Source organism: Vicia villosa, unplaced genomic scaffold (genome assembly GCF_029867415.1).
Source record: "Vicia villosa cultivar HV-30 ecotype Madison, WI unplaced genomic scaffold, Vvil1.0 ctg.000060F_1_1, whole genome shotgun sequence".
NCBI lineage: Eukaryota > Viridiplantae > Streptophyta > Magnoliopsida > Fabales > Fabaceae > Vicia > Vicia villosa.
Window position 1 is genome coordinate 869,028 of NW_026704990.1, and position 13,095 is coordinate 882,122.

The 13,095-nt window shown below is 31.1% G+C and overlaps 1 protein-coding gene across 1 annotated transcript; it reads right to left on the reverse strand.

Annotated features, from left to right (window-relative positions):
- On the reverse strand, nucleotides 1–1,250 carry LOC131623258 (LOB domain-containing protein 22-like). Its single transcript, XM_058894254.1, has 2 exons — nucleotides 401–1,250; nucleotides 1–286 (listed from the first exon to the last, which is right to left on the reverse strand). The coding sequence occupies exons 1-2, from the start codon at nucleotides 1,153–1,155 to the stop codon at nucleotides 109–111; spliced, it is 933 nt and encodes a 310-aa protein (XP_058750237.1). The 5' UTR covers nucleotides 1,156–1,250; the 3' UTR covers nucleotides 1–108.
- Nucleotides 1,251–13,095: the final 11,845 nt, after the last annotated feature.

Sequence of the window (13,095 nt, forward strand, 5' to 3'; positions counted from 1 at the left end):
TTAAGATCAAAATTAAGAGAGTCACATACATAAACCTAATCATACCTCAAAAGTTCCTGGCTAATATAACAACAAAATAATGTGAAAGAATCTTCTACAATCTATATACTAATTAACACTTTGATCATAACTATTACAATTTGTAAGAGTAAACAATGTTGCTGCACTTTTCAGATCATGATCTTGTTCTTGAGATTGACCTTCAACTTGAACTTGTTGAATATAATCATCTTCTGCTTTAATTACTCCATTATCTATCTTATACAAAACCATATCATTTTCATCACTGCATATCATTTTCATCAACTTCATCATTTTATATGTTAAGCATGTCAATCATATATATAAAAAAAATCATACATCAAATAAATTATTAATTAAGAAAAGGAAAAAATTATACCTGTTTTGTAGTATTTCACCGGAATCAAACCCTAATTCATTTCTTTCATCACAAGGAATATCAAGAATTGGCTTATGATCATAATCATCACTAGCATTACTACTTTGTCCATGCAATGACAAAGATGATAAAGAAATAGAATTTTGCATAGCCCCCCAATTATTAACATGTTGTTGCAAAGGAGTATTAGTACTATTAATACTACTACTATTACTTTCTTGCATCATAATGTATTGTTCTTGATCCGGTTCTTGTAATTGTGGCACATCTTGATTTTGAATATTGTAATGATAATTAGCCGGCGCAAGCGATCCCGATGATGGGTTATAGAACCCTAACAAAGAATCTTGATTCATAATAACTTGATCACCATAACTAACTTCTTGTTGTTGTTGTTGAGATTGTTGAGCTCGGAGAATCGCGAGTTGTTGATGAACAAGATCGAGTTCATTTTTATGATATTCAATCTGAGCTTGAAGATCTTGAATATATCTGTAACATCCGCCAACAGGGTCATTGGCCCGCATATCAGATTGAAAAATAATGGTTCTCATGGCTTGATCCTTGCTAGGAGGATCAAGATACTTAATGATTTTGTTGATGTTGCTAACACCAAACAATTTGTGAGCATTGATGAATTGTCTATGACGATCATGAGGGAAATAAGGCGCTAAGATGCAATCAGGTGCACATTTTCTACGTTGGTATTTGCATGCAGCACAAGCTTGAGTGGTGTTATTGTTTTTGGTGTTCATGGTGGTTTAGGTCACAGAAAAAAAAGGAGAAGATGCGTTTCCGGAGGGGAAGGTGGTTGTTGGGGATGGAGAATTTCTCGACCTTTATTTTCTCTTTTTTGGGTTTTCAAGGATGGAGAGAGAAGATGATGAGAAATAGAAGGAAAGACGTGGATAGATATAGGTTAATTATAGAGAATGTTTCTCTAACTAATTTTTTACTAACTTTGTCATTTTCTTGTTAAAGAATTTGGAACATTTTAATATAAGAGTTTTTTCCAATCAATTACTATATTTATAATTAAAATATATGTGTTAGAAACATATATTTTAATTCAACAAAAATCCTTTTTTAACATGTTATTTTACTAAATATCAAATATGAATATTTAATATCTTGATATTGAAATTAAATTTTAATTAAAAAATATTATTATTATTATTATTATTATAAGTATTATTATTATTATGCTTTTTCTTGTTGTTAACTTGTCATATTTTAAATATTTGTTCTCTTATACTTAGAGCATGAAGAAATAAAGCCTCATCTTTGAAAAAATATATAAAAAAAATTGTTAGTTATTTCACTTAATTCGTGGATTCTTCTTACTCGCCAGATTTTCAAGCTAGTCAAAAGAAACAAATCTACTTATTCAACCTATTCGAAATTTTAAAATAAAGAGTTAGATAAATGTGCGGGATGGACATGAACACGTTTTATCACCCCATTACTAATAAAATAATTTAATAAATTACAATTGTTTCTAAATAAACAGGAGTTATATGTAAACACCTTCAAAAACCCTAATTTTTAAATTCATGACACTCTATTTAGGTAAAGAATTAATTTCATCTATACTTAATTAATTTGAATTTTTTTTATTCGATGATAAATTTAATATTAGAAAATGTACAGATTACCTAGTTGAATTCTCTCACATTCAACTTGATTTGATTTTAAGTTTGAAATAAGCTGATTATAGATAGATTTAAAAATGCATTAATGTAATAACTTAACTCTTTCATGAGTTTATACATAATATATTTTTTAATTTTTTTTGGCTTTATACCACCGGTTTAGTCCAATTTGGGAGGAGTTCTGATATCAAGTGGTTTCATCCCCCTCCCGTCCGATCGCAGCTGCGGAAGATCGAACCGTGATTATCCCTACCAAATCCAACGTCAAACACTATTCACTACTGGACTAACTTGCAATTGCTACCTAATATATTTTTTAGTCACATGAGTTTGACACTATGTTTCAAATTTAAATACTATTCAAAATAAATGTCAAATTTAATACATTAAGACTTTTAATAACTAAAATAAAATTTAATACATTAACACTTTTAAAAACTAAAATAAAATAAAATGAATTAAATTATTCCAATCAGTTGAAAGCTATTATTAAGTAGATCAAATCGATACAATTTTATAAAATTTAAGAATAATTTGATCTCAGGTCATTTTATTTCAACCAAAAGCAAGTTATTTGAAACATATATAAATTTAAACTATTTGAATATGTTACATAAAATTTCTAAGTTGAATGGATACTTGCTTCAATTTGTGAATGTAATTTTTTATAATAGTATTTCAAACACTCTAGAGATGTCTTAGAATCAACGCGCAAGAATATTCACAATAATTTAAATTATATTCGAGTATGCATAGAATAGATAAAAATTCGAATGTATGGACGATCAAATCTGAAATTTACACTAAAGAGGATATATAGTTTACTGTTACGAGATTTTTTTAATTCGAAATGGCTTTTTATAGACTAAGTAATGTTGTTTTCAAGGTTGTGCCCCTTTCGACAACACTTCAAACTAAATGTTGCAACTTTTCATCTTTTACCAACTATTACAACACTTTTCAAAGCGTTGTTATTTTCAAATTTAACAATTAACAAACCGGAGCAACAACTATAAAAGAATTAGAGCAACTACCACAACCATGTGTGGCGACATGCTGCGACGTGCTGGCCGAAGGCTTCAGCCTAACATTTGGGCGCCATCGACGATGCCATATATCGCTGCAAGTAGTTTGATTGCTCAAATATTGTATTGTGCCTAAGTGCTCAAGTGCCGCCACTAGCGCCTCTACGTCCACGCCCCTCGTCTTGGTGTCACAGCCGGTGTCATCAATGATGGTACCAACGAGAGGGAATGTGAAAGTGACAAGTGGCGTAATACTTGAAACCTCCACACTTGTCCATGTGACATTTTATCCTCTTTAATTCATTTGTTGAGTTAATGAATACAACTAGATATAAAGAACATTAAAGTGAGTTAGAACTTCTATGTGAGCATAACTAAATATCGAGATAGACAATGTTGCTTATCAAATTTGAATGAGTTTCAAAATGTCGGGTATGGTGAGATGACCTTAGGTTTTTTTTTAATCTTTATCATTGCTCCATATCATCTCTTATAACGATGTGATAATATCATACTATCTTTTAAGTAGAACTCAGTCATATGCATCTTTGTTCCCCACCGTGAATTTCCTAAGTGCTCGATCAAAATAATATTTGGTTCAGGTCATTTTAGACCCATATTATTAAAAAAAAAAAGTAAATTATTTTTATGAAAACAAAATTATTTTTAGATGTGATCAAATATATATTTAAGTATTAAATAAAAATAGTCTGTCTATTTAATAAATATTTTGTCTTTATCTTTTCTCAATTTCATTAAATAAAATGAGAGTTGTATTATTTAAACAATATAACATTATCAATAACACAAAAAACACAAAGACCTACATATTTGAAATTATACAAAAATTAAATGACGCACTATATTCTTGAAACAATTAATGTACTTTAGATCTCCTTTATTTCTCACACATATTTCACTCGCTCAAGTGCCGTCTATAATTCGCCACTAGGGCCTCTACGTCCACGCCCCTCGTCTTGGTGTCACAGTTAGTATCATCAATGATGACATCAACGAAAGTGACAAGTCGCATAAGACTTGGGACCTCCACACTTGTCTATGTGATACTTTATCCTCTTTAATTCCTTTGCCGAGTTAATGAATACAACTAGATATAAAGAACATTAAGGTGGGTTACAACTTCTACATGAGCATAAATAAATATCTAGATAGACAATATCGCTTATCAAATTCGAATGAGATTGAAAATGTCATGGTGAGATGACCTCAGGTTTTTTTTCAATCGTTATGCTTGCTTCATGTCATCTCTTATAACGATGTGATAATATCATATTATCTTTTAAGTTGAACTCAGTCATAAGCATCTTTGTTTCTCATCGTGAATTTTCTAATCATATTTGGTTCAAGTCATTTTAAACCCATATTATTTAAAACAAAAGTAAATTGTTTTTATGAAAACAAAATTATCTTTAGATGTCATCAAATACATTTATAAGTGTTAAATAATAAATACTTTATCTCTATTTTTCTCAATTTCATTAAAACAAATGAGAGTTGTATTATTTGAACAATATAACATCAACGATAACACAAAAAAAAAAAAAAAACACAGCGACCTACATATTTGAAGTTACACAAAAATCAAATGATGCACTATATTTCATATCAAAATTTTCATCTCAGCATAATGATAATCTTGAAACATTTAATGTATTCCTATCTACTTTATTTCTTACACATATTTCACTCTTTGATCATTCTTTCTTTATGTTTGAGCACTTTCTAATGACAATCAAACAAACTCTTCATATGTTATTGACAAACATACTTCTCTCTTTCTTCATTCTTTACCTCTAAGCACTTTCTCATATCATGACTATCAAATACACCCTTCATGTGTTATTGGCAAACGCAACTTTTGCTCCTAAAAAGAAATATCGTTATTATTTTAGAAACACAACGCCTCCATTGAATATCCTTATAATACTCTCTGATAAAATATTAATTATAATGTTAGTCATGGTTATTCTCCTCCCATCTTCTATAAAAACACTAAAGTTAATAAAATTCCTTCATATATCTCTTCTCTTCTCCTCCAAAGCCATTCCTAAGTTCATTGCCTCTGACTTCCAAATAAAATTAAAAAAAAACTAATTTCTAATAAAACACAAAAACATGTTCAATAAACTAGCATTAATATAATTTTTCAATTTTTCTTTTTGTTAAGCATATGAGTTTATGTTTTCACAACCAAAAAAAAGTATGAGTTTATGCGATATTAATATAGAGATTTCATTTTTTTTAAAGAAATATCATATGTTTTTCTGGTAAGAAATTTCACATGTTTTTTTTTTGGAGCAAAAAAAAAATAAAAAAAAAATTTCACATGTTTTATGAAAAGAAAAAAAAAATAAAAAAGTCAAGGTTTCAAATCTAGATAAATAGGTACAGACTTGGAAACATATTTTTATGGAGAAAACTTATATATATCACAAAAAGTTGGATAGTGTATATTCAATCAATCATCTTGTATTATTTAATTTTAGTATATTTAATTATTTATTAAATAGTACAATTACTTATTGTTTTTAAAACATTTTATATTGGAAGTAACCTTCCTCAATTATTTTAGTTGGGTAGATAAAAATTTATCAATTTTTATTGTCAAAAATAAAAGTAAGAAATTTAAATATGTAGTTATTAATTTTTTATTTGACTATTTTATGATGAATACAATAAATTTATAATATTTTATGTAAAGTTATTAGAACCAAGATTTTTGGCTTGCTTTAATCCACTCAAAATGAAAATGAAAGTAACTGATAGAAATAAAAAAATAAATCAATTTCAATTATTTATATACAATATATAGACAAAGATGGAAAGAAGGAGAGAAATAGAGTAAAAACAAATAAATCTTACATTTTTTTGGTTATTAACGAGGGAAAATCCCATAAACGTAGATATACACTTTCTTTTTTAGAGGTCAACTCCTTTTGTGTTTGTTCTAGGACAATTTAGCCATATGTAAAAACTGTTAATTGCATAGGACAATTTAGCTATATGTTCTATATTAAAGTTCATTTTACTAAGCCATCAACATACATATTGGCTTCCCTATATACATGTTCTATAGAAACTTCTTTGTAAGAAGTCAACTCATTTTATGTTTGTCCTATTAAATTCATCCTGACCCAACATAATCTTCACTTTTTGTCTCACAATCCTGCATGGTTTTTTGAGAAAATGCTTATGGTTCACAAGTTAATGCTTTTGGGACCGCATCTAGAATTGAGTTTTCTATAATTCCTATGCTTCATAATATGCAGGTCAAGAAAGATAAGTGGTATGAGGAGGAATTGCGTTGGAGATCTTATTTTCAGTCTACTCAAGAAGAACGCAGGCTGCTCCAAGAGCAATTGGTTGTACAAGCTATAAATTTTGATGGCTTTGCCTCATTTTCCACTGAGTAATGCAAACTACCATAGTAAGAACCATGTTGCTGCTCAGACCAGAATAAATAGCATGATGACTCAAGCCAATCAGCATCAAGATGTATACACGCAATTCTACCAACAAGTGCGCAAGTCTATGAATCGTGCTGGTAGGCCACCATATAGGGGTCATTGAGGTCATTGAAGTTTGGTGTTGTTCGGGTGTCAAATTAGCTTTTGTCATGTTCATTTCTATTGGGTCGTGAATATTGTGCCATTCATTTTCTGTTTTTCATTCAGGTTTCATTACATGTTTTGTTATGGTTGTGTTCCATTTGCTTATGTATTAAACAATCTTACCATGTTTTGTGGTTTTGTTTTGGTATCTTGAATTAATGAATGACAACCTTATTATCATATATTGTCTTCTATTTAGGTTTCAATTTTGCATCACTCCATGTATATGGGTATATGTGAGTGCATATTCTTACTCTTGCAAAATGCTTATGTGTGATATATTTTAGTAATTACGTGATAAATGATACTTCTCATGACTTGCTTCATCATTTTTTGATGTTGTCAAAGGGGAGAAGCATATGTGACAAAGTTAGGATGCACATATTCAGGGGAGCATTCATGAAATGCATCGTCAGAGGTTTTGCCATAATAAAAAAGAGGGAGTATGTGAGTGCACTTGCATATTAGATGTTTTGCATGATGTCAAAACTAGTAAAATCTTAGCATTTCGGTTTAATGGACGGTATCTCCAAGTCATTATGTGTACCTTTGCATTAGGGATCTTAGAATTCACCTAGAATGTGTTTGAAGAAGGTATCATGCATCAGAAATCAATTACATGGCATTAAAAATCAATTGCAAACTTTAAAAATTAATGTTTGCTCAAATCATAAGCTTATGTGTCGATGGATACGTTGTATGAGTCAACAAATGTGCTTCAAAAAAGAAGCTTGTAGCTTATGTAATGCATGTGTCGACATATACGTGTTCCAAATCGACACATGTTACTAAAATTGCTCCTACGTGTCGACACATGTTGCTAAAATTGCTCCTACGTGTTGACACATATGTCTTTCTGGTTGACACATATGTTGCAGTTTTAAAGCCTATATAGCTTATGTAATGAATGATTCGACACATGAACTTACACAGGTTGACACATGCATTAATATGTGTCGACACATGACTTATATATGTCGAAACATGCTGAAATACTTCTTTAGAAAATTGTATATTTTTCAAACTTTAAGGTTTCCCTTTTACCTCCAACTTGCACACTTATAAATACTTCATAAATGCATCATTTTCAATTTGATGAAACTATAAACACATAGAAAGATTTTTCTTCGTCTTCAACCTTCCATCTATGCATACACACAAGTAAACTATGCATAATCATTTTTTGCTTGGGTGCCATCTAAACTAGGTTGATAACGTCCAATTTAGGTTAGTGTAATTCGTGTACTGGGTTAAGAATCTTTGGGGGTTTCATTGAAAAAACTGTGAAGGTTTTTCCTCCATGATCAAGGTGTTAATTTGGAGGGTTTTGTCAAGAGTTATGCAATTTGGATTCTATCGAGTGAAATCTTTGAAGAACTGGAGACTCTTGCAAAGCAGTAGTGTGAGACAGTGAATCAATTGGTAATCTTGGGTGAAAATAATTTGCAATTTAGATTTGACCAAGTGAAAGCTTTGAAGAACAGTGGTTTCTTACAAAGGAGTGTCACGAGACGGTGGATCAATTGATATTGTTGGGTGACTTGATCAAACATAGATCAAGGGAAGAGAAGTGCAAGGATCAACATCAAACATATGGTTTATAAGATTGGATTGCTTCATTTCTCTTGTAAACAATTTTTTTTCATAGTAATATTGATACATTGATAAACAACTCCTCGTGTCATCTTTCTCTCTATCTCTTACATTTAAATTTTCATTAGTAAATTTTTTAATACATTGATTGAGTGATTGATTCATAGTGATTTTCCCTTGATTGTTAAAAGCTATATTGTTTTGTTGATTGTCTTACAATCTATTTGATTGTAAAAGGATTTTGATATCAAAAAACTCGGAAGATAATTTTTCACTTTTCATTTTTCTTATTATTTTCATTGGAATTAGATTACCCTAGTAAGCCTATTGAAACGATTGATTGAAAACTGTGTGTTGGTAAGTGCAAAAATATCGTTATTTTGTGTATATAATTTATTGCACTTATCGATACTTTTTGTTAATATCGTTTGAATAATTTCCCGTTTTGTATGTAAATTCATATAATTTATGAATAGTTGTATTTTCAAATACTTTTATACCGTTTGATAGTTTTTGTGTCTTTTTGTTGGTATTTTTGCGTATTTGGAGCATGAGCAATAAAGTGTCTGTGAGATATTGGATCGAACTCTAGTATGGTCAAAGAGTGGCTTCTTGGTTCGACAGGATTAAGCATGAAGTTGAAGGTTGTTCACATGCTTGTGTCGAAGATGCTAGGGTTGTTAGCATGTTAAATTAGGTTTAGTGTTTAAACCCTAATTTGTTAAGTTAGCTTGTTTATTAAGTTTACTTGTGTAATGGGCCTTGTGGAAAAAACCCATTAGTTAGTATGTTAGGTTTTATTATAAATAGCATACTAGTCTCTCATCATTGCAACACAGCAAATCCTAATTTAGGGTGAGAGAGGTTATTTGTTATTCTTGTAAACTTGTAATCTTGTTTTCTAAGAGAAAGTAAAAGAATAGCAGTTATAACCAATTCTTGTGTTCTTCTTCTTCCTTATCCTTTATTCTTTATTTTCATTATACTTTGTTCTTGACATTGAATTCACAACAGTGTCAAAGACACGACTTCAAACGCGCGATTTTGAGCAACTTGTCAATGAATAAGGATCAAAATAGAATAATGATAAATCATCAATTTGGTTGATATTTATTAATTTTTAGATAGGAAATTGAATAAGCTTTCCAACGCTTCGAACCGGGCGCAAATCGGAGTTACAGTTCTCAAGTTATGGCATTTTCACTAAAGTTGTTTTTTTGCTGACAGCCCAGGCCACGTGATGCACCCTCATAGCGCACGGCGCGTGCTCTGCGAGTTTCAAAGTATATAAATAAGGGAAAAAGAAATTTTTTTAGGTTATGTTTTGGGTATTATGAAACCCCAACTCATCAACCATCATTTTTTGGTAGAGAGAGCTTGAAAACAACATGGGATTGTGCATTTGGATGATCGGAGGTGGATTGCTCATCAATCGGAGCTGACAACCTGTGAGATGTTTGGTTTATCTCTTATCCTCGTTGTGTGTTTCCTTTTTGTTGGGTTTGCTTGTAAGTTTACTCAAAACCTATGTATATTTATTACCCTATTATTGTATAAAGTTTGCTTTACAAATCTTTGTCGGTGTTTCCTAGATCTTTTTGCTTAAATGCTTTGGATTTGTGTTGTTGTAGAAATAGACATCGCAAGTCTTGATTAGGGGGATATATGTTAGCTTTAGATTCTAGAGATAGGATTGGGGTTAACATCCACATAATATCTAAGTTTAATGCCTCTGTGTTGTTCGATTGGTTGAGACATCATCGAAAGAGCAATATGGTTGAACTCTTGTCGGTGTTGCAGAAATGGAAATTGATGTGAGAGATATGTGGTGATTCTGACGAGTATTGTAAGTTGAGTGCAACAGAGTTATAGGTTTAAGTTTGTGACGAGTAAGTATATTTACATGCCTGATAAGTTATTTCTTTCCAAAGAATGTATTTATTTTATGTTCATATGTTATATTTTCCGTTTTTACTTAAAATCCATTTAGTCCAAACTCATAACTAAGAATTCGTCGAATGGAAATTCAGTAGCACTAATCTATGTGGACACAATAATTTCCCGGATAAATACTTCCAAAACTTTTGTTGCTTGCCGCTTTACCGTTCCAACATGTGTATCAATTCCTTATCATTTTCTTTCATTTCTTATGATTGTGCATATATTCGAGTTTCCAATAATCGCTTCGGTTTAGACGACTTATTTTGTTCTAGGCCAAATATTCCTTTTGAAATAGTTTTTGCGATTTTCAAATACATTTTTAAAAGGGTAATTTTAACTCGGGAATCTATTCAGCCCCTCTAGATAAATTTTTGTCGTCTAACAAGTGGTATCACGAGCTATGGTTCATTTTGTGCTTTAAAAACACTTATCAGATAATGGTTATCGAACCAAAAAGGGTGTATAGTAGAGCACCTATTTTCACTTGTGAAATTTATGGTTATCGGAAAGATTGTATGCACATTCACATCAATTCATAAGATAAAGGTGTTTGGGAAACCATTATCAATGGTTCAACTCCAATTACCGTGATCGATGCTAATGTTGTTGTCATGCCTAAACCATAAGCACGATGGAATGATGATGAAAAGAAAAAGTGGGGTTACGATAGGAAAGCAACAAAATATATTCATATCCGCTCTTGTTGTTGATGAATATTATTGTGTTTCCCATCGTGAAACCGCTAAAGCTATACGGGAGGCATTGCAAGTTGCCCATGAGGGAATTAATGAAGTCAAACTAGCTAGAATTAATACAATAAATCAAGAGTTTGAACTCTTTCGCATGATGCACAGTGAAACCATTTCCGAAATGCAAAAGAGGTTCACTCATCTCATAAATTGTTTAAATGCACTTTGTTAAACTGATTTCCCATAAAATTGCTACTAATTAAGTTTTGAGGTGTCTTACTAGGGATTGACAACCAATGGTCACCGTGATCAACAAAGCTAATGATCTTACACGACTAAATCTCACTACATTGTTTAGTAAGCTTGAAGAACTTGAGCAAGAACTCACTTGCTTAAAGAAACATGAGAAAAAACTCAAAAAAGAGAAAGGCAAGGATAAAGAGGTATAAAATAAGTCTATTTCTCTAAAGACTTCTTGTTCCAGGTCCTGAACAAATGAGCAAAGTGATTGTGAAACAAGTGACAATGAGAATTTGGATGATGAATAAATTATACTTTTTGTGAAAAATACAATAAGTACATCGAGATATATGGGGAAAGAATTATGTCAAAAACATCAGCAAATTTAGAAGACAAACTACATCTTCAAAGGATGATTATTACAAGAAAGGAAAATCAAGACGTTTATGTTACAATTGTGGCAAAGCTAGCCATTACAAGCCGGAATGTCCACTCCTTGATAAATATAATGATAAGGGTCAATGCAAAAATACTAGCCAGCCTAGGAGAGTTTGTGGCTTAGGGAAATGATATCGATTTCTCAAGAGATGAATACCCAAGTGATAAGGAAAAGTCGGCAATCGTTTGTCTCTCGACCTATTATAATGAAAGGAAGAAAATAGAAGTTAACTCATCAAAATACAATGAGGTTTGCCTATTGCCTCATTATAATGAAAAGAAGAAAAAAGATGTCAAATCATCAAAATATGATGAAGTTTTTCTCTCGGATCATTATCATGAAAGTAAGAAAATGAATGTGAGTCATTCTAAATAAGAACATTTTGATAGATTATCTCATTCCAATTTTTTAGATGCTTTTGAAAATCTACGTAGAGAAGTGGTAGAGGCTTTCAAAACTTTAGCTTAAAACAAAAAGATCTTTTCATATTTTGAAGCTAAAGTTGTAGAAACCGCAAAACATATGGAATCTCTAAAGCAATCTATGTTAGCGATAAAAAATTACAAGATGAGAATGAAATCCTCTTGGTTTGATTTTGGGTGTGAGACTTGTCACATTTGGAAAAGGGGGATTAAATCTCTAACTGTCATCCTAAGCAAGGCTCTAGAACCTAAGGTAACTTTTGATATTGATACCTCAAAATACAAAATGCTTTCTCATTATCCCTATAAAGGTATAAGTTTTTAGAAAATAAATCAAATGGAAAAAAGCTCATCTCATCAAAATTTGACTTGTCATTATTCTTGTGTGAAAGGTCACACCATTGCTAAATGAAAGATTAGGAGGTTTTAAGTTCCTACTGGCGTCTATCAATGGTTTCCTAAACGCAACCAAGGTGTCACTTACCCTCAATGACCCAATAAAGATTGGGTACCTAGTGTATCTTGTTGAGTTTGCAGGATATATATCTTGGCCCTATGAAGAGAGTACGTGATCTCATTTGTGGAAGCTTAAGGCATATGATGGGTGACAACTTCAAATTCATTGAATTTGTGGCAATGAAGAAGGAATTTGTGACCTAGAAAGCAACAACAAGTATTAATAAACTGGTAAAAGATATATGATACTTTGACGAATAAAAAAGTGGTAAGGACATTGCTATCGAAAGTTATTGTGGCACTATTTTCATTTAGTTCAACTTTCATTCGAGAATTCCTCGTGAAATGCTTGTGCATGATCTGTCCTTTGTACGGTGAGGTTATATCGTTTCAATTTTAGCTTTATGTGTAAGTAAATTCTTTTACTTGTTTATTTGTCAAAGGTATGTGATATAATTGGTGTATGATGTATGTTATGTGTGTTCACTTCTAAAAATTTCAAATTGTTAACTGCGATGCGTTTCAGTTCATATCCTTATAATGACCTTATCTCATGATCTTCACCTGTATTATATGATTATCATATCTCATGATCTTCACATGTTT

What these genes read in the sequence shown, in the direction of transcription:
- LOC131623258 (XM_058894254.1), bottom strand. Translation starts at nt 1,155, where the DNA reads ATGAACACCAAAAACAATAACACCACTCAAGCTTGTGCTGCATGCAAA. An exon ending in GGTGAAATACTACAAAACAG is followed by an intron (nt 287 to 400) that starts GTATAATTTTTT and finishes AATGATATGCAG; the next exon opens with TGATGAAAATGATATGGTTT.